Raw genomic sequence first — 20,939 nt, forward strand, 5'->3', positions numbered from 1 at the left:
GGCGTTCAATGATTACGATATTAGCTTAGAAGCGTGTGGTTTAAATGATACCCAGTCTGCGCCATGCGCGCAATTATCGAATCCGCAGTACAAACACTTGATCCATTCTGCCGGCCCGGAAATGTCAAACACAGTCATCTCTGCGCACAGGGTTTCGCTCGCTCGCCGGCGGCGATGACTCGGCGTTGGTGTTTCGACGCCCATTGTCATCAAACCGTGACTCCCTGTGGTTGCAGCGACGGTCCAACATGAATCATGCTTTAGGCTAACACGATTACAAACCCACCGCGACGGGTGGCGGCAGAAGAAGAGAAGAGCTGTAAAACGGCCGCCGTCGATGGCATCAGGATGATGGTCCAAGTCGACGGCGCCGCGATCTTCGCACGCTACATCAGCACGGAAACGGCAGGCGTGTAGCACCTCCCACGTGGCCCTCCGATCGATCCCACCTGTTCGTGTCATAGGGGTGGTACGGTCGGGCGGCGGCAGTAAACGGACGGAGGCGCGCAACACGGCAAAGGGCAGAAGCAACACGAACAAGGCCAGGGGGCGCACCGAGACCCTTCCAGAGTTGGGGAGGAGGGGGGCGCACACGCCCTGGGCGGCCGCCATTTTCGCATCTGCCGAAGATTTTGGCTCAGCGACTGATACGCCACGTAGGTGACACTGGCACACTGCGGGCTTGTTGGTTTTGGGAGGTGCGCTGGTTTGCTGGCCGTGGGGCTTCGGCAGATGAGAATGAGTGCTGTTTGGGTGAGAGGCATGAGGGTTGGTCCCTGGAGGTCGGCCTCATGGGTTTACGGGCTACGTTATGGGACGAAAAGGCGAGATGGAACGGATCAGAGGAACGGACGAGGAATCTTGGATCGCGAGTGCGAGCGAAGGAAGCTTTGGTGCTGCTCGTGGGCGCTCGGGAAGCCTGAAGGGGCTTGGCTTGAGCTGCGAGCCGCATCTGCTTATGCGTTTACGCTGATCTTGTTTCCGAAACTTCGATGAGGACAATGGCAGCGCCAGTCCGTCGTTTCTCCGGCGGTATCGCATCACATAAGCACATAAGAGACCGGCGGCCTTGCTAATGAACACATGGTAGCAGTAGGGGCGGCGCACAAGCGGGCAGTTCTTCGGATACTGTACTGGATCTTGGGTCGACACGTGCTGGGGAAGGGTTAAGGACCACCGGGCGGTCTCTTCTGGGCTGGTCGGGCAATTTGGGGGACGGAATCAATTGCCGATGAAACTGGACCGTCGAGGTGGTGGTGTGTTCTGGCCAAAGGACTAGTAGGCGTTTAACATGCCTCAAGCGGCGAATCTAGCATCGCCTTCGTGCCGCCTGGGAAGTCTGGGACCGGCGGCAACGTTCTGATTTGCCGCGGTAGGCTTTCTCCTGCTGGGCTGGGCTTACCACCGCCGCGCTGAAGTCGAACGCTGGAAGTCAGAGACGCTCAAAGCTTGAAAAGCGAAAAGCAAGACGGGCGTCAGTGGGAGACGTCAAACGTGCTGCGCTGCAACCCACCACCAACCCGTCCCCTCGGCTAGGCTTTGGAGGGATGCAGGTGCGGGGAACCCTTGAGTTGTCAAAACTGGGAGACGTCCGGGGAGGGTATGCGGTGCGGAGGATTCGGGCGGCGGAGACGCAGGACGGCCGAGAGCGATGGCATTGGACAGGCGACACAGAGCTGAAGGCCGAGATGGGCGATGGACGAATGGCAGAAGTGCCGCGGCAAGCTGTGCAGACTGAGGCTCTACTGTGCATCAGGGAGTGTTGCATTCGACCGTCAGTCAGTCTTCGGTCAGCCGTCGGCGCGCGTCTTATTCGGGGCCGAAAACGGTTTGTGGAAGCAGAGTCGCTTGAGACGAGACCTGATTGGCGTCTTGGGAGATGTTGGAGAGGCAGACACAGAGAGAGAGAGGCTGGGGTGGAATGCATGGAGCTTGTCTTGGAATGTGTGGAGTTTCCAAGTGGGCAAATTTGGCGGACCCATTGGGTGTCTTGAACCTTCGGGCCAGAGAGTCGGCAGTGAGAATCGGATCGAATTACATTTCCAGTGTCTCTGAGCCCTCGAATGTCTTTGAGTCTCGCGGCGAGGCGGCGAAGACAGCGAGACAAAGGGCAGCAGCGTCAGATCTCACCACAGCGAGATGAATTCAAATGCCAACAAAGAGCCTCGTTCCCGGAGAAGGTTCCGAGAGACCACTCAAACAATCGGATTCAGAGACAATAGAGACAGCCGGACACACAACGAGGGCAGCCAAAACACACTGCAAAGAGTGAACTGAACCACACTGCTGCTCGTTTTCAACTGCCGTGCCCCCACCAGATGCCATGACCAAGTCATGCCTGTTTCCAGCAGCCGCCGACCCCCTCCCCCGCAGATAAGGTGCTCCAACGGTGGGTCGTCGGCCCTGTATTATTTGCGCAGAGGACGGCACGGCAAGGCAATTGACCGCTGGCAGCGTCAGCAGGATTGCGCTGTGGTTTGGAAGGCTTGTCGTGAGTTTGATGCTGAGGTGGGAGAAGGGAAGAGGCGGCTCCATTGTCCCCTTGTGTCAAAGCCGACCTGGACAGTCAGTCACCTGGCCCTGTCTGCCACCAACAGAGTCTCGGAGATGCCGGCCGACCAGCGCGAGCGATGGATCTCTCAAGTCCGCAATGAATCGACCGCATGGCAGCCATGCCATGGCCACGGCCAGCACGCACCCTCTTTTCCGGGCCACCTCGTCCGCTCTTGGGACGAAAGACTGCGAAATGCATCTGCCGAAAGTCGACGACCTGGACGACACCCAGAAGAGTGTCACCAGTGTCCACCGACCAAGACCAGACCCCCTCCATCAGATCATCCATCGTATTGCAAGCTGCGCTATTGTCGCAATCCCGCGCGCGTCTCGTGCCAATCGCAGTCCCAATACGCAACGCGAGAGGGCAATCAATCCCATCGGCAGGCAAGCGGGCAACCCCTCATTCGTAGCTGTCTCAACCATGACAGCATCAGCATCGACGACAAGGACCCCGATCTGCCGTCTGCTGTGAACCGATACGCTCGCTGCATGTCTCGAGGCACACACACACAAGGACACACACACCACATCACCAGAGGCACAATACCCCCGGCTCGGTCCCCTCGGCAGCGGAAACTCCCCCTCCTCAGTGACGGGCTTGCGGGCCCATCGACCGGGGGGCCCCTCCCTACCCCAGGATCTGTTGCCCTTGGCTGGACCTCCCCCCGGCGTCATTCTGCGAGCTTCTGAGTGGCCGCCATCCGCCGCTGTACCTGAGGACGACCGACCTGCGGTGCGGTGCCTAGCCCGTGTCGCCTCCCTCTAGGCCCTAAATGCTAGGGTGCGCTGACGCCGCTGGCTTTGGAGGCTTGCTGCGTAAGGTGTGGCATTCGATTTGCTGATTTGCGCCGTGGTGACGTGGGGTGCCTTTCGAGCGGCGATTCCACCGACTCTTCCACGCTACCGACCGCCGCACCTAGTCTGCGGCCACAAACACTCGGACGGGTCCTTTTTTGAGGTCAGCGTCTCTCTGGGAGAGCTCTCTTACCTCCGGAGCCTCTAAGTCTAGCATTTTCCCAAATCAAGTCTGCTTGGAACGACGGCGACGGCACGACGACCGGCCTAACGAGTAGTCAAAATCCACATCTGGGCCCCCTCGCGTGCTCCGGACGGTTTGCAATGTCCTAGTCCAGGTCATCCCGAGCCTGAATTTGCCGCTGTTGATCGGTTTTTGCGAGATTTGCAAACCCGATCTCGCGTGGTGGTGGCTCTAGGTCGGCACGGCGTCTACAACCGCCGCTCCTTCTAATACTCGGTACACTCAGTCACTCACTTCATCCCTCCTCCAAACCCACATCGACGTCCACATCCATATCCGCCAGTCCCCGTTTTCCCCCAACCCAGGATCCCAGAAACCCAAGAACCCTTGCGAATTCTAACTCTATTTCGCCCGCCCTCTTGTCTCATCTCGTACGAGACAAACGCCGACGCCAGCGCTGCGTGTCCTGGTCCCCGAGAAAAGCCAGCGGACCGTCGTCTGAGAGGGTTACCCTTTCTGTCCTCACTTTCAACGGCGTGGGAATCCTCTGATCTTGGCTATCTTGGCTACCCCGGAACCCGCACGCTGCATTACTTGCCGTGCCTGTCGCCGGATACTCACCAGAGTCACCGCAAACTTTGGCGCATCTGCCATCTCGAGTGACGCTCGCTTGCTCCACCGCCGAGGCACAGGTGCAGCTGCACGTTGACCACACGGCATGCCCCCTCGCATACCTCCCAGCCCCATAGGATCCGGTCGATGCGTCCCAAGATAGAAACTGGATAAATTACTCTCGGTACCTGGCCCGGGTAATCGTCTGGTCGCCGGCTACATCAACCCCATAACCGCCCCGTTGGTATTGCCCGGTCTGGTCCATTCGACTCTTGCAACTCTTAGTCAACCTCAATACGACTTGGCAAACATGCACGGCATCACAGAGACGTTACTAGAAACCCTAGCCACACACTGGCTGTCAATAGGTGCATCACTTATTGTGGCCTGGCTGGTTAAGAATCATTACAACAACGGACTCAACAAGTATCCCGGGCCTTTCCTGGCGTCGTTGACGGATTGGTGGCGCTTCTTCGACGTCAAGGGACAACGCCCAGAGGTAACACATCAAAAACTACACGAAAAATATGGCGACGTTGTTCGGCTGGGTCCCAATACGCTGTCGTTCGCCGATCCCGCTGCCCTGAAGACCATCTACGGGCTGAACAAGGGATTCGTCAAGGTAGGCTCTCTCTATGCCGTCATGCTACGCAGCTAACAATGTCAGTCTGATTTCTACATTGTGCAGCAGTCCGTGGTCAAGGGCCACAGCCTGCAGTCGCTGTTTAGCACAACAGACAACAGCTTCCACTCACAGTTCCGCCGATGTGTCAACTCGGCCTTTTCCATGTCGGCCCTGGTTCAGTATGAGCCGTTTGTCGACAACACAACCAAGCTGTTTCTATCACAGACGGAGAAGCTATTTGCTGGAAACCCCGAGGGGTGTGACTTTACGACGTGGCTTCAGTTCTACGCGTTTGACGTTATTGGAGAGATCACCTACAGCAAACGCCATGGATTCATCGAGAAGAACGAGGACATTGACGGAATCGTGGCGTACCTGAGCAAGCTGTTCCTCTACGTCGCGCCGGTGAGTCTAACCTCAGCACGTCGCAGAATCTTACTGACGTGAGCAGATTGGCCAAATCCCCCTGCTCGACCGCCTCTTCCTCAAAAACCCCATCTACCTCAAGCTGTCCCAATGGGGCTTCATCGACTCGACGTTCCCCGTTGCCCGCTTCGCTCGTGCCCGCATGGCCGAGCGTCTCCCCGAGCTCAACGGCAAGGAGCCCCTGCTGCCCGTCACGAACGGCAAGAAGCTGGCCGAGCAGCCCGACCTCCTGTCCAAGTTCCTGGCCGCCCGTGAGGCCCGCCCCGATTTCATGTCAGATGTGCTCGTGCAGACGATGGCCGTCAGCATGGCGTTTGCCGGTTCCGAGACCACCGCCATCAGTCTGGCGGCCGTCTTCTACTACCTGCTACGCACCCCGACTGCGCTGGCGCGGTTGAAGGAGGAGCTGGACCAGTTTGGCCGCGAGGGCGGCTTCAGCGACACTGAGACGGGGCTGGTCACTTGGACCGAGAGCCAGAAGCTGGTCTACCTCGACGCCTGCATCAAGGAGGCCTTCCGCATGCACCCGGCTGCCGGTCTTCCCCTGGAGCGTATCGTCCCCGAGCAGGGCGCCGAGATTGCGGGAACCTTTGTCAAGGGCGGAACGATTGTGGGCTGCAGTGCGTGGATCATCCACCGCCGACCCGAGATCTGGGGCGCAGACGTCGACACCTACCGGCCCGAGCGGTGGTTGGTGGACGAGACAAAGGACCGCGAGGCGGAAGAGCAGCGCATCAAGGAGATGAACGGCCACATGTTCCAGTTTGGCATGGGCAGCCGCACGTGCATCGGAAAGAACATTAGCTTGTTGGAAATCTACAAGGTGGTGCCGAGTTTGTTGAGGAGGTTCGACGTAAGTAATCTGTCACCTTCTGCAGACCCTCACTAACAGTTCGTAGATTAAGTTTAAGGACCCCAACCAGGAGTGGCAGCTCATCAACGCGTGGTTTGTTAAGCAAGTCAACTTTTACACCATGTTTACGCCTAGGGATATCGTCAAGCCGGAGGTGAACGAAAAGAGTTCATAAAAGACGATGAGTGATGAGATGATGACCATAGAAGTATCAAATCAATCTACACACATATATATATCTATACAAGCAATTTCAACAGGCTCCATTGATGCTGAATCTACGCCATCTACACAACCAATTTCAAATAGGCCCCTGGTATAATATGCAACCCGCCGTTCTACAGGATATCTTTCGGCAACAGGATAAAAGCAACTCGGAATGCTCAACTCAAGCCCACTCAAACTCATTCTTCAACCCCTCAGCACCGCTCTTGTCGTCGGCATCGAGGTACCCGCAGATCCTGCCCTCGGGATCCCACTCCTTGCGGATCTGCATCAGCTTCTTGCCCTGCTCGTCGCCCCAGAACTTGGTCCGGCGGTGGCGGAAGTCGGCATCGCCAAGGTAGCTGCCCGCGGACTTCTTCTCGACGTCCTTCATCACGTCCTGGACCCAGCCGTGGCACCTCTCGTCGTCCTCGGCGTCCGGGTAGATGGTGTACAGCGCAAAGTAGTGGTCGCTCTGCATGCTCAGCGCCATGTCGGGCATCGTCTTGGCCTTCTCGTCGACGTCCCCGTTGGCCGCCGCCGAACCCAGCTGCACGCGGCGGGAGCAGGGGTTCATGGAGAAGTACAGCGCAAACGACTGCGGCGTCGGCAGCGTCGTGAACGCTTTCTTGAGCACCTTGGGCACGTCCGCGTCGTTGGACACGTACGAGTTCTCTGAGATGTACCGGTGCGCGGGCGGGTTGCTGGCGTCCTGGTCGACGTACTGCTGCGGGAGGGACGTCGGGTTCGCAAAGACGGTCTGCAGCGGCCGCGAGGGGTGGGACGAGTGCAGCGGGATGAGGTCCTCGGGGTCCGGCTTGAAGGACAGGAAGTTGGCCATCACCTGCGGGGCGTCTGCCCCAGGCGGCGTAAGCGTCAGCAGGACGATCTCCGTCGACGGCGGCGCGGTAGGGCAGATCTGGGACGGTCAGTTTTTGGTCTTCCATACGCAGCAGGGTGGCATACCTTGATGACCCAGTTGAGGATCTCCTCGAAGCGGTCGAGCGAGTAAAAGTACAGCGACTGGTACATGCCCGACAGAGGCCGCGTCCGGAGGTGGAAGCGGACGACGACGGCCGGGAAGCCGGGGCCCGAACCGCGCGCCGCCCAAAAGAGGTCTGGGTTCTCCGTCTCCGAGCACCGGAGCTCGTTGCCGTCGGCCGTGACGACGTCAATGGCGACAATGTTCTCGCAAGCCCAACCCCAGTTCTGCAGCCCGTCAGCTTGAAGTCTCAGAGGGGAAGCAAACGGCTTACCTTGCAGTTCCACCCCATACCGCCCTGCAACAAGAAACCGCCGAGCCCAACGTCGGGGCAGTGTCCTCCGGGAAAGAATCTGCCGACGCCCTCCTCGCTGTCGTCCCCAGGCCCGCCAAGCTGTCCGGCCAGGAACCCGTTCACCTCTCTCCCGGTCCGCGCCGGCGCACAGCTCACGACGCCGGTGCTCTTATCATACACGAGCTCGTCCTCGCCGCCCTCGTCCTTGCCGAACCCTCCGAGGTCAATCAGCAGCGCCTCGTCTCTCACGCTCCACGCGGCCCAGCTGTGGCCTCCGCTGCGCACACTCACCCGCCAGCCCTTCTCCTTGGCCAGTTTAACGGCCTCGACGACGTGCGCCCGGTGCGTGGCCTGGACGACGGCAACGGGCCGCCGGTGGAAGTCCCGCATGGCGTTGAACACGCGCCCCCAGACGGCGGCCGAGTACTCCGAAAACGGCGTGTCTTCGGCGAAGAGGATCGGCAGAGGCGGCGCGGGCATCTTTGCGGCGGCGGGTAGTTGTTCCCTGCGTGCGGCGGGTATGCGGTTTCCAAGTCTGGACATCTTTTCTTCAGCACTGCGTGCGATCCGCGGAGCTTTAAGACAATGCAAATCTCCTCCAACCCTGGGATCTGGATCGGGGCTGAAATCGACGAGGGGTTGCGGGCGATGCCTCGTGGCAGTAAAGAAAGAAGAAGGAATATACCGTAAATAAGGCTGCAGTCCGCTGAACCCAAGAGTACGGCTCGTGGAGGCTCAACAAAGGCGGGACAAAAGAGCAGCTCGTCCAGCTAGACCAGTCCAGAACCTGGGTCTTGTACGAATGCGTAAACGGGGATCTCAGCTGCAATCTTCTCGAACAGCAAAAGGTCAGCTCCCTGGGTTTTCCCTTCTTTTTAAAAAGGGTCGCGGTTGGGATGCAAGCTAATCAACTGCTACGGAGCGTACCTCTAGACAAATCGGAGGAGCTCAGCTCAAATCTCCCGCGGGGCAAGCTTAAGCCAAATAAGCTCTCGTCCTCCGAGGCAGACAAGGTAGAAGACGAGAAAAATCGTACCACAATCCCCTCGGTAGATGCGTCTGCAAGAAGTCAAAGAGTTGGTTTTTTTATCGATAAACAAGTGCAACAAGGATCAGATCAATTGGACTCCCGCGGAACGCAGCGGATGGCAAGCCCAGTTAAATGGGTTTCATCGCGCCAGCAGACGAAGTCACCCTCTCCGGCGTAGTCATCCTCCACTCCCGCTCACTTCAGTTCTCTTCTCCAACGAGGCAGCGGGACCGCCTTTCGCCATCCCCCACCCATCCGCCTCCATTGGACGTCAATGGCTCATTGGCTCCGTGTCACCGAACGACTCGTGCTTCTGCAGCAATTGCAGCAAGAGGAGGAGACGATTTCCCCGCCCTTCGATCAAGAATCGTTTCGTTTCACGGGATGCGGGAGGGGTCTTGGCTCAGGAACACGCACATACGGATGGATACTCGTCAACTGCTAGCGGGTGCAAGGGTCGCACACCCCGGACCGGCCGCTTACGAAGCCTGGCCGTGGCGCACATCGTGGCCGCACCCGCTTTACCACGCCGGGTTTGGCACTGCCACCTCGTGGCTTCTGGACTCGCGTTGTCGAACACGCATCAAATCAATTCACTCTCAAAATCAGTTCATCTGGACCGGCCTCGACCCGCATCTGCAGCGAGAGGAAAAGGGGGTATCGTCCATTGCTACCTCGTCCCATCACACGCGTTCCTCCATAATTACATCGCGTCCGACGCAACGCATACATCACTCAACAGCTCTGTCTCTCTCTCTCTATCCATCTCCTGCAAAGGATCAATTTGGTACCAGTACGCAAAACAAGCACCCTCTTCGATGCCAGACCGGCCCCGTGCCGGAATGCATAACCCCCGCGCTGTATTAAAACGAAAACCTCAAAACCCGGCCGGGCGGGACAAGGAGAAACGGGCCAAGGGCCCTGGCTTGCTGTACAAGTCAGGCGGCGAGCCTGCTAGCCACTGAACATGCGCGTGCCTCTACCGATTGCTCAGTTGTCGGCCCGCGGCGACTGCTGAAAGTCCGTGATGGATTCGAGCATGGCCAGGTTCTTCTCCTGCATGTCGCGGTCCATTGCGTGGATCTGGTTGGCGTTGACTCTAGCTCGTTGCAACTGCGGACTGTTAGCGACTGCATCACCAGCGTAGACGGGGAGCATCAAGCAGGGGGCGATCCCACCACAGCAAGTGCCTCGGAGGAATGGTCTTCTTCCTCACCTTCGGGCTGGTTCGCGCCGTTCGCCTCGTCGTCCCCGTCGGCGTACCTGCTGGCCGCGAGTCCCTTGGGCTTCGCGACGGCCGCGTTGGCCTGTGATTGTTAGTGAAGAAATGAGTAGACATGAGTGATGAACGCACCTTGGCCTCCGCAATCTCGGCGTCCTTCACCTTGAGCTGCGCCTGCAGCTCCTCGACGCCCTTCTCCTTGTCCGTCAGCGTCTTCTTCAGACCGTCAATCTGCTCCTCCAGGGCCCGGCGCTTAGCCTGCTCCTCCTCCACAATCTTGGTCATCGTGTCGTTGAGCTCCTCGTAGTCGGCCTTGTACGTCTTAAGCTGCTTGTCGGCCTCGAGCTTGGAGGCTTCGAGCTCCTTCTCGGCGAGGATGAGGTCCTCCTTGACGTCCGCAACCTCCTGCTTGGCCGCGGCCAGGCTGGTCTGGACGACGTGGAGCTCGTCCTCGAGACCCTTCTTGACGTTGGCGAGCTGCTCGCGGAGCTGGTCCCGCTCGGTGGTGTCCGGGGGCGTCGGCGACTTGTTCTTGACCGCGTCCAGGGCTGCCTCGGCCTCAGCGCGAGCCATCTTCTCTTGCGCAAACATCTGACCGAGCTCACCGTTCTCTTGCTCGACCTGGGCCTTCTCAGCCTCGGCCTTGGCGACGGACTCCTTGGCCGCCTTGAGGGCAGCCTCGAGCTCGGACGCCTGCGCCTTCTGCTTGGCAATCTCCTCGGCGAGAGCCTCGCTCTTGTTCTCGTACTGGTTCGTCAGCTCAGCAACAACCTTGGCATGGGCCTGCTTCAGCTCCTCGAGCTCCATCTGCGCGCCAGAGGCGGACTGCTGCTTCAGCGCGTCGAGCTGCTCGGCGTGCATCGTGATCAGCTTCTCGACCTCGGCGGAGTGCGTGTCGTCGAGGTTTCGCTTGGCCTCGGCGAGGGCGGCCACGCTGGACGTCTCGGTCTCCCTGATTCTCGTCAGAGCCTCCTCAAGCTGGAGCTTCAGCGTAGACAGCTCCTCGGACTGCGCGCTGCCGGCCTGCTTGGCAGAGGCCAGCTCGGCCTGGTGAGCGGCGAGCAGCTTCTCCCTGGCGTCGGCGAGTTCGGCCTGGTGGGCGGCGATGATCTTCTCGCGGGCCTCGGCAAGCTCGGCCTCGTGGGCGGCGCGCAGCTTCTCGGTGGTGGACGCGAGCTCTTCCTTGTGCGCAGCAATCAGCTTCTCCTTGTCACCAGCGCTCTCAGTCAGGGCAAGGGCCTTCTCCTTCTCGCTGGCAATCTCGGCCAGCAGCTTCTCCTTCTCGCCACTGGTCTCGGCCTTGAGCGCCTCGACAATGTCAGCGTGCGACGCCTTGAGCGCCTCAATCTCCTTGGCCAGGCTGGACTCGCTGTCGCTCTTGAGAATCTCGAGCTGCTTCGCGTGGCTGTCCTTCAGGCTCTGGAGCTCGGCGAGCTGCGCGTCCTTGTCGGCGGAAGCGCCGCTCTTGGCGCCCTCGAGCTCCTCGGCGTGGCTGGCGCGGAGGGCATCCAGGGCCTTTTGGTGCTCGGCCTCCCGCGCCTCCAGAGCGGCAACGGCGGCGGCGAGCTCGGCCTTAGCCGCCTCGAGGGCCTGGGTGTGGCTCTCGCTGCTGTCGGCCTGGGCCTTGGTGAGGTCGCCGTGTTGGGTGGTGAGCTCGGTGTGCTTCGACTCGAGGTCGCCGTGCTTTGTGGCCAGCTCAGTGTGCTGAGCCTCGAGCTCGTTGTGCTTGGTCTCAAGATCCAGGAACTTGCGCTTGAAGAAGGCGTCGCCCTTGAGCGATTCAATCTCCTCCTCGTAGTCGGCAGAGACCTGCTTGAGCGCCTCGTCGTGCTTCTGGACGTGGGCAGCGTGCTCCGCCTTGGCCTGCTCGAGGGCCTCGTCCTTGGCGGCAATCTCCTCCTTGATGCTGTCAATCTGCTTCTTGAACTCGAGAGCCTCCTCCTGGGCCGTTGCGAGGTCGGCCTGGGCGACGGCAAGCTTGGACTCGACCTCGGCGACGAGGGCCTGCGCGGCGGCCAGCTCGGCAATCTTGGCATCCAGGTCGGCCTTGGCCTGCTCAGCGGTCTGCTCGGCAGCCTCGAGCTTGCTCTTGAGCTCGGCAACCTCGGCCTCGACGGCGGCGAGCTTCGTCTTGTGGGCCTCGAGCTCGGCGCTGACCTTGGTCTCGTGTGCGACCTCGAGGTCGTTTTGGGAAGACGTGAGGTCGTCAATCTTCTTCTGCAGCTCGGCGATGGCGCTCTCGTGGCTCGACTTCATGTTGGCGAGGGCCTCCTCGTGGCCGGCGGAGTCAGACTTGCCCTGGTCGAGCTGCTCGGCGTGCTTGGCTTCGAGGGCCTCGATGGCGGCCTTGTGCTGGTCGGTCAGGGAGCTCTGCAGCTCCTCGAGCTTGCTGGCGTGCTCCTCCATGGCCTTGTTGAGGTCGGACTCGCTCTGCTTCAGCTTCTCCTCGTGCTCGGCCTGGAGAGTCTCGAGGGACTGCTTCAGCGAGGCGAGCTCAGTCTCGGCGGCTTCCTTGGCGGCAATCGCCTCCTTGTACTCGCTTTGCTGTTTCTCCAAGTCAGCATCCGTGGCGACAAGATGTTCGTTGGCGTCATCAACCTGGGTCTCGAGCTCGGCCTGCTTAGCTTGCAACTCCGCCACCTGGTCCTGGTGGGCCTTTTGAATGTCATTCACGGCACTCTGCACCTGGGCGGCCTCCTGGGACGTGGCCTCGCCCATCTGGGCCATCCGCGACTGCGACTGCTCTACCTGCGCCTTGAGCTCGGTGAGCTGGGTCTCCTTTTCGGCCAGCTGCGACTCCTTGTCGGTGAGCTGCGCCTTGAGCTGCTCAATCTCCTTGGTCAAGGCCTCGGACGCGCCGGACGAGTCGGGTCGGATCGACGGTCGCGAGGTTCGCGTGGCAGAGGAGGTTGTGCCGGCAGCGGTCGAGAGGCGCTTCTTGGCCTCGGCGACGGCGCCGGTGCCGGTGGCGGCGGATCGGGAGGTTGTCGAAGAGGGGCGCGGGGCGGAGCTGATGGACTGTCGCGAAGCCGTCGAGGTCCTCGGGGCGGACGAGCTGCTCACGGAGCTGGCGGGTTTTCTGGCGGCAGCAGTGGCGGCGCCGGTGGTCGTGGTCGACGTCCTCTTCTCCTTGCTCGGCGAGCCGGCGCTGCTGGGGACGGCCGAGGTGCGGCGGACCGTCCTCTTGGTCTCGTCCTCAGAGGCAGACACGCTGGGCCGCGAGCGGTGAGTGGCGGTGGACGACGTGCTGCTGGGGACCTTGCGGGTGGCGCTGCTCGTCGTGCTCGTGCTGCTACCGGGAGGACGGGTGGGAGGCTTGCTGAGGCCGCCTGCCACGCGGGTGGTTGAGGAAGTGCCGGCGGGCTTCGCGGTGCTCGACGCAGACGCAGCAGGACGACGAGCGGTGGCCGTCGTTCCCGAGCTCGAGGCAGGCTTCTTTAGGGAGGAAGCGGCCGAGGTGGTCGACTTGGTGCTCGGGGAGCGGGACGCGGCCTTGGGCGCATCGTCGTGCTGGACGACCTCGAAGCTATCGGCGTCGGACATGGCTGGAGATTATCGTGGCACAGCAAAAGATGTGTGTGTCGTTGGGCAATTCTGTCGGCGCGAGTCGGGTCAGCCAGGAGTTCAGGAAATAGAGCGCGGGCGCGGGTAGCTGCAGGAATTGATGGACAGGTGGAGAGGGTGGGAGACACGGCATGTCTTGGTGGGAGCAGCTCGTGGCAAGCTGCACTGACCCCTCAAGGAGGGCAATTGGGCTCGACAAGGACGGGATGGAATGGAACTCACCTCGCGACGTCTGACAATGAGGCCTTCTCCTTTTCTTTTCCTCGCAGCTGGGCGTTGGTTCGCGGTTCAGGTACGGCGACACACAACGAGACAAGGAAAACAACACAAAAGGAGCAAAGAAAGGTACGGGGAACGGCGCAGAGGGTCGTTCTGTCTACAAGCTTCGAAGCTCTGGTCAGTGGCGAAGCTGAGCAGAAAGAAATTGGAATGGGAGGTGCGGGATGGAGGGAGGAAGAGGTGTAAGGTGTCTTATTAGGTAAGGCAACGGCGAGGATATAAAAAAGTTGTTTCGATGCTGGCGGCGTGGATGGAGTCGCTCTGGCCTGGACACGTCCACATCCACATTGGAAGGTCCCCCAGTTCTCCCCTTTGGATAAGGTGATGGGTGGTGCATGGGATGGGCGGCAGCACATGGGGGACAGGCGCAAAACACGGCGGGCACGGCGGGCACTGCACTAAAGGTGCGGGTGAACTGGCATTAGGCGGCCCTTGCAGCACTGGCACCCGACGAGAGCAGCGCCCAGATTAAGCGAAGCCGCCTGTAGGGACGGCCACCAGCGGCAACGAAGCCGGGGTCTGCACGCTGCGCAGCAGAGGTGGGGTGGAGCACTGGAGAGGAGACAGGGCGGTCGACCGTTTGTACGAAGTGCATGAGCACTGTAGACGGTTGTATCTCTTCTCTGATTTCATGCCCAAGTTCCTGTTGACGGATCGTCAATGATTTCTCACAGTGGTTTACTTACCTCAGTTGCAGCTAAGGCACCCGACGGAACGAATACTCAGGTACAGGCCCGGCAGCCCCTGACAGCCCAGCGATAAGGTGCCAAACAAACAGCCAACGGACGGTGCTGACAGCGGCACTCGCTCCAGCGCTCAGGAGCTCGGGCAGTGGGCCCATCTCAGGCTTGTCATTTGCTGACGCGACATTGGACGCCAATTGGCTTTCGCTTTCGCGGTACGTACCGCAACGTCTCTCGGTACTCGGGAGGTACCTTGAGGTCGCCTCGCCTCCACCAGCGTCTCCCAACAACACCACCACCTCCACGTTCCAAACCTCCAGGTCCCCATCGTCTTCATCTCGGCCTTGGAAGCGCCTGTTCCAGCACCTTCATGCACCCGCGACTGGCCGTTTCAATTCGCCATTGCCAGACGCTCGCGGGATCGACACAGGTATGGCATTGACGACTGCCCAACGCCGATGCAACTGGCCACCGAATATCAGACCGGACGTCTCTCTCTGCCTTGCCCTCGCTCGCTCGCCAAGATGCATGCCCCCGAACTCGGATGCCCTTCTAGCGGTCGCTGTCAACTGTGAAGACGCTGCTGTCCGGCGGCAAGCCACCCGGAGCTATCAACGAGCCCTCCTGAACCCCTGAACTAATAACATGATTAGCAACTCACGTGCGGCCCCGCGAACGCCTGTCTTTGCCTCTTTGGCTCGTGTCAACTCCCCTGCGGAAAAGGAAAAACGACCAGATTACGAGTCACAAAGGGGCACGAGCGACCGGTCCAATCTAGACGGGAAATTATCCTCAGGTAGCTCGAGAACCCCCGCGCTTTCATCTGATATTCCCTCATCCACCATCGGATGGAAGCACATGTTTTGTTCCCATTGTGCGCTGTCGAATTGAGAGATTTTAGATCAATCGTAAAAAAAAAGTTGTCACTTGGAATCAGCCTCATTCCATCGTCGTCCATTTCCCGGCATGGGTCTGCTGGCTTCCGTCGCGCAAAAAGCACCGATCAGGGGTCCTCCTCCGCCTCACCTTTAAAAAGAACCTTGCTGGGCGTCGAGTTGATGTCACCATGAACATGTTTCGCATCCAAGATCCTGCGTGACAGCAAAAGACACATGAACCACTCCACCGCCCGCCTGTCCACCGAGCCCAAGCCGCCCAATCGCCGATGCGTTGTCACCATGTTACCGCAGCCCACTCCGCCGCGATGTGGCACCTCACCGTTGGCCCGCCTCAGTCGGACTGTCGCAACCAACTGACCTGCATCGTAGCCCAGGGAGCCCGACCCAGAACTCTTCATCGGAGAAATCCAGAGAGATGGCGCCTGAGTGTTCCATGCCTAATCTGATCTGCGGCCGCTCCTTGCTGGCGCCATCATCTCTCCCTTGCGCCCCGCTATGACTCGCATCGCGATTCTGTGGAATTTCCAGATACTGTGGATGTTGTCGTGTAAGTGACGATGGGACGGACGTGTATGTATCAAGAGGAAGAAAAGACTGGATCAAACCAAACAGACTACAATTTTTATTCACCCAAAACTAATATTACAACAAATTCGTATCTAATAATCATCGTCAGAGTCGGTGTCCTCATCCGGCACCAACGCCCGGTATCTGCGGCTGGCCAGGTCCTCCTCGATGCCGCCCTCGCTCTCGGGGTCGACGTATCCCTCGCCGCCGAACAAGCTGAGGGCGACCGGGAGGAAGATGAGGGCGTGGGTGCCTGCAAAGACGACCAGGGCGAGCCAGACACGGAAGTAGTAGATCTCAAAGATCTTGGATCTCGTAAAGGCGAGCACACAGACTCCGAGCAGCTTGGTGACGGTGATGCCCGAGAAGACAGAGCTGCCGACGTTGACCAAGGCCGTCCAGGCACGCGCGTCACGTCCGCGGAAGCGGTTCTTGGCTCGCTCCATGACGGTGCGGGACGGGAACATGAAGGCCCTGGCGATGTGGGCGCAGAACTCCACGCCAATGCCCACGCAGATGATAAGGTTGACCAGAGAGACGGCGTTGAGCGACACGCCAAAGACCGCCATGGCACCGATAATGTCCACGACCGTCATGCAGACCGTGACCGTCACGACCAGAGCGGTGAGCAGGGAGCCCAGCATGATTGCCGAGATGATGAAGACGATGCCCACCGCAGAGCCGAGGAGGGCACCGGTCAACGAGACAATGCTGGCATACTGGTCAAAGAAGATGTAGAAGAGACTGTAAGGGAAGACGTCGACGCCGGTCGATCGCGTGATATCAGATGCAATTCTGCGGGCGGCGGACATGGCGTTGATGAAGTCGTCCTGGCTACGCAGAGGTGTGTGCATCGTTCGGAAGTGACTGGCAGGGATGGTGTCCCTCTCGGAGTCAATCACCACAGCCTGGCCGTAGGAGGCCTGGCCGCCCAGGGGGCAGTCGTCGTTGGTGGGAGACGTGAGGAACTTTTCGAGGTAGTGGACAAACTCGCCGTCTTGCGGCATGCCGGATAGGGTGATGTTCCACGGCGGGTTGCGGTCGGCGAAGCAGGCCTTGCCGTTCTCGACGCAGCACGAGTCGCCGAGGTCCGGGTTCAGCCAGAGGAAGTAGTCGTCAATCCAGCTGGCCGTGGGCGAAGAGATGAAGGACACCTCGGGTCTCTTGCGCTCGCCCTCGAGGATGTTGGTTAGGGAGAACTGATCGCAGGTGGTGAATCTGGCGCAAATCTCCCGCTGGTGGCTTCGCTCAGTGGCGTTGAACTCTCGGGTGACAAAGTAGACAGGAGGGCCCGTTTCCATGTACTCGTACAGGTCGTTGAAGTACGGGATGAGGTAGGACCCGTCGGGGATGGCGACACGCTGGTCGAGACCGAGCTTGACCTCGGGGATCAAAGCAATGCCGGCGGCAAAGATACCGAGGAAGACGGCGATGATGGCAGCCTTGGCCTGTCGAGTGAGGATGGCCGGAGCATACGTGCGGCGGATGAACTGCTGGAGCAGGCTCTCTTCGGGCACCTCGTAGAATCTGGCATTGGCGTTTCCGTTGCTGCCGCTGAGGTGGACACGGGCAGCCTTGACCTGGAGGCAGGGGATGCAGTCGGCGCGGTGGTCCTCGACGCGGATCTGGTTCATGGCCAGAACGGACACGAACAGGGTGATCTGCAGGATGGCGTTGATGAAGACGGCACCCGCGGCGTAGGCGGCAAAGTTGCGGACAGCGGGCATGCCGACAAAGGTTCCGAGAGCGAAAGCAACGGTCTCGGTCAGGGCAGAGAATAGAATGGACGGGCCCATGCGGCCGAGTGCTTTGGCGATTCTCTCCTCAACCATCTCATCGGGGTGGCTGACGTTGACTCGCTCGAACTCGTGGACAATCAAAAAGATGTTGTCGACACCCACGGCGAGGACGATGAAGGGGATGACCTCGGCAATGATGAGGGTGGCCTTCAGACCAGCCCAGGAGAAGAGACCGATTGATGCGCTGATGGACATGAGGACGATGAGAATGCCCACGACACCGAGGCTAAACTTGGACTGCACCAGCGCGACGGCGGGGTTTCTCATCATGTCTTTGATAGACAGAGTGGTGGATCCCAGAGCGAGAGAAGCGTACAGGAACATGATGATGTAGCTGATGATGACGATCTTGGCATCGGTATTGGTGGACTTGTTGAGCTCCTGCTCCAAGCTGACCTCCGTAGAGAAGGACAGGCGAAGTCCGCGCTCCTTGGCCTCTTCCTGGGCGATGAGAAGACGGTCTCGGAGAGCATTCTCCCAATCCATGGCGCGCTCGACGGCAGGGCTTCCCTCGGCTGCGTTGCTGACAACCCAGTTGACTGTGATGGCGGTGGCCTTGGCTGGGTCCTCGTCGTAGCCTCCAAGAATCATGTTCGGCTCAATTGGCTGGCCAAAGTCAGGGCGGCACTCGACGGGAGACTTGGCGCACTGTCGGAGCTGGTCTTGCCAGGAGTCACGGCCCACGAGCGCCGGCTCGTTCTCAAAGTAGGCGGCCACGGACTGGACGACACAGGCAGAGCCGGTGGGCTTCAAGCAAATGTCGTTGAGCGTGGCGCCATACTTGGCACCCTTCAGCTGCTTGACGCTCTTCTCGACGTCCATCCACCAGATTAGCGTGTCGTAGCTGAGGACGGGAGCCGGACCGTCCCGGTCGTTGACCAGGAAGACCTTCTCGGCGCGGTAGAAGGGGCCAAACTTTTCATCAAAGAACGCCTTCTCCTGCGCGGCAGGGGAGGTCGGGCTGACCCAGAGACGTGCGGGGTCCTTTTCAAGGTCAAATCGGACCCAGCCAGCACTGAAAATGATGACGAAGATTAGCGACACACCGATAGTGATGCCGGGGTATCTTGCCGCCGCGTGTCCGAGCTTACTGAAGGCCGCGTCGCACCAGGTGTTGATCTTGTAGTAGCGCTGGGGACGGTCAAACATGGCACCGTTTTGGACCAAGTCGCCCTCGTCTTCGTCGTCGCTGGGAGAGGCATCTTGCAGAAGTCTCAGACGCTCACTCTCTCTCCTGGCACGGCGTCTCCAGTAGACGTGTCCAACGACGGCGGCAATCGCGGAGAAGAGCAGGATGCTGTAGGTGAAGATGGCGGCAAACGAGAGGCAGGGCAGAAGACCGACGTGGCACTCGCCAGGCCTCTTGACGGCGGGGAGCTCCGGACACACGGACGGGCAGTCGACGCATGCACAGCGGTAGTTGGGGTCCTCGTCGTTGCACTTCTTCGGCGTCATCTCCCTGGGCGACATTTCGGGCTCGGTGTAGGAGGTCGGGAAGTTGATCTGGAACGGCGATCCAATGATTTTCTCGTCTCCCAAAAACTTGAGCAGCTGCGAGTAATTCTTGGCTCCGCCTCCGATAAAGTCCATGGCCTTGGAGTTGGACGGCCCGAACTTGACCTCCTTGCAGCTGTCGTAGAAGCCCGTTCCGTATTCCTCGGAGATCAGCTGGTCCAGCTCGGTGACCATCTCCTTTTTGTTCTTTTCCATCGTCTTTGTGACATTGAGGAAGAGCGACTGGTCCGGAGAGCACGTAAAGGTGCAGAACAGGTTGAAGAAGTTGTCCTTGCAGGCCGGGCAAGAGGACACGATCTGGTTCGGGGTGCCGAGCTCGGACGCGAGCGCTTTCACCTACGCGGGTTAGACAATGCTTCGAACGGCTCATTGAGTGTGCTCACCTGGTCAGCATCGCAGCAGACAGGTCCCGATTTCCATTTCTCTCCGCAGAGGTCGACGATCTGTTGTCGCAGCTTCTCGTCCGGGTCCTCGGCAGGCCCGTTGTCAACACAGGGCAGCTGCTTGCCAAAGAAGCTCTTGGAACCGCAGTGGCCTCGAATCGCACATCGTCCGGCTTCGTGTTTCGGTGTATATGGCTCTGCTGCCGCGCCGTTCAGGCCGGCGATCAGCAGTCCGCCGGCTCCGAAGAGCTTCCACAGGGTCATCGCGAGTGTTGCCGCGCAGCGGCTGTATTGGGCTGTTATCAGCGACTATGTGGTGGAATAGGCGGGAGATGTAGAATGAGGAAATATGGCAGAACCCAAAGAAAAGACGACGATGGAAAGGCCAGAGATATGGCGACGGCGATGGTGATGTGTCGGAGGTGAGGTGTACGACGCCAACAAGCTTCGTGGGAGCTCCGGCACGTTAGCGGTGGTCTGGTAGTCAGCCCAAACACTTGCGACACCCAGGTACCGCCCGCGTGCCGCCCTGCGTCATCCGCACCTACGCCCACACGCACCTGCCACAGGCGTGCAGGAGGAGTGGAGACCTCCAGCTCAACGTTCCATTGGCGGGCTGGGCCCCAGCCACTCGGCCCGGATGTCAATGTCGTCACGAAACAAGTCACGTGGAGGAAGAAGCACCTGCCGAATGCGGAAGGCGTGTTTGTCTTTGCTTCTGCCTCATTGGCAGCGTGAGGTGTAGGAGTTGAAGTTGAACTCGGGTAATGCAGCCGGGTTTTGAACGTTTTTGATTTGAATCTGTTTTCCTACGTGCCGTTGTATGAGATGGTCGATACATTGAGTCTTCTACCTCGCCTCGCAACCAAGGTTCTTGTAAGTGCCCTTCTTCTCATTGGTACCTATTGTTGTTCTGCCACCTTTGCGATGAACCTTGAAAGTGAATTTTGGCATTAATTTGTACGAAAGGTGGCATCATGAGAAATCCACGGAGGTTGGGACGCAATAAGCCATCGTAAGTTTGGAAGCAGGGTCAAGTTAACACCTACACGGTAATGACCTGCAAGCCCTTGACTCAGGTCGCTCTGAGAGAGGCAGCCAGTCTTTGAAGACTTTTACATGAGGCTTCAACTTTTTTGGCCATTTAACAGGCAGAAGATCCATGAATCGAATTCTGTCTTAAAACCACTAAACTGGCAAACTGCTAAACTGGTTGTTGATGTCCATCAATCGACAGGAGAGAGGGTTCTGCAGCATGTAATTTGTGAATCTCTCTCCGACATTTACTTTCTTCCTTTTGTTGATTCCTTTGTCGATTGTGAACATCGTCCAGACAGGTGATGCCCGTCTGGGGTCTTCTTGACCTAGAACCCAAGCCTACCCAAGTATACCGAGGAGCGGTTGCTAAACATCAAGTATCCATCTTGGGTCACTTGTACCATACCAAGACAAAGTTCCTGCTCTCG

At 59.3% G+C, this 20,939-nt stretch overlaps 4 protein-coding genes across 4 annotated transcripts; 1 reads left to right on the plus strand and 3 right to left on the minus strand.

Moving 5' to 3' along the window:
- Nucleotides 1-4,457: 4,457 nt before the first annotated feature.
- Nucleotides 4,458-6,226, plus strand: andK-0 (Cytochrome P450 monooxygenase andK; the record flags this gene model as incomplete). The annotated part of the gene is made up of 4 exons (XM_032035252.1): nt 4,458-4,769; nt 4,815-5,177; nt 5,224-6,051; nt 6,098-6,226. 4 exons carry the CDS (start codon nt 4,458-4,460, stop codon nt 6,224-6,226), a joined length of 1,632 nt encoding a protein of 543 aa, XP_031885717.1.
- Nucleotides 6,227-6,439: 213 nt separating this feature from the next.
- HDNO-0 (6-hydroxy-D-nicotine oxidase) lies at nt 6,440-8,012 on the minus strand (the record flags this gene model as incomplete). The annotated part of the gene is made up of 3 exons (XM_032035253.1): nt 6,440-7,174; nt 7,222-7,464; nt 7,512-8,012. The coding sequence occupies 3 exons, from the start codon at nt 8,010-8,012 to the stop codon at nt 6,440-6,442; spliced, it is 1,479 nt and encodes a 492-aa protein (XP_031885716.1).
- Nucleotides 8,013-9,552: 1,540 nt separating this feature from the next.
- CGGC5_v002273 (uncharacterized protein) lies at nt 9,553-13,327 on the minus strand (the record flags this gene model as incomplete). The annotated part of the gene is made up of 5 exons (XM_032035254.1): nt 9,553-9,675; nt 9,741-9,869; nt 9,917-10,332; nt 10,390-12,328; nt 12,383-13,327. The coding sequence occupies 5 exons, from the start codon at nt 13,325-13,327 to the stop codon at nt 9,553-9,555; spliced, it is 3,552 nt and encodes a 1,183-aa protein (XP_031885715.1).
- A 2,541-nt stretch (nt 13,328-15,868) lies between these two features.
- NCR1 (NPC intracellular cholesterol transporter 1-related protein 1) lies at nt 15,869-19,737 on the minus strand (the record flags this gene model as incomplete). The annotated part of the gene is made up of 2 exons (XM_032035256.1): nt 15,869-19,426; nt 19,474-19,737. 2 exons carry the CDS (start codon nt 19,735-19,737, stop codon nt 15,869-15,871), a joined length of 3,822 nt encoding a protein of 1,273 aa, XP_031885709.1.
- Between the last annotated feature and the right edge of the window lie 1,202 nt (nt 19,738-20,939).

This window comes from Colletotrichum fructicola, assembly GCF_000319635.2.
Source record: "Colletotrichum fructicola Nara gc5 chromosome Unknown KSG_Nara_v1_contig01, whole genome shotgun sequence".
In the NCBI taxonomy this organism is placed as follows: domain Eukaryota; kingdom Fungi; phylum Ascomycota; class Sordariomycetes; order Glomerellales; family Glomerellaceae; genus Colletotrichum; species Colletotrichum fructicola.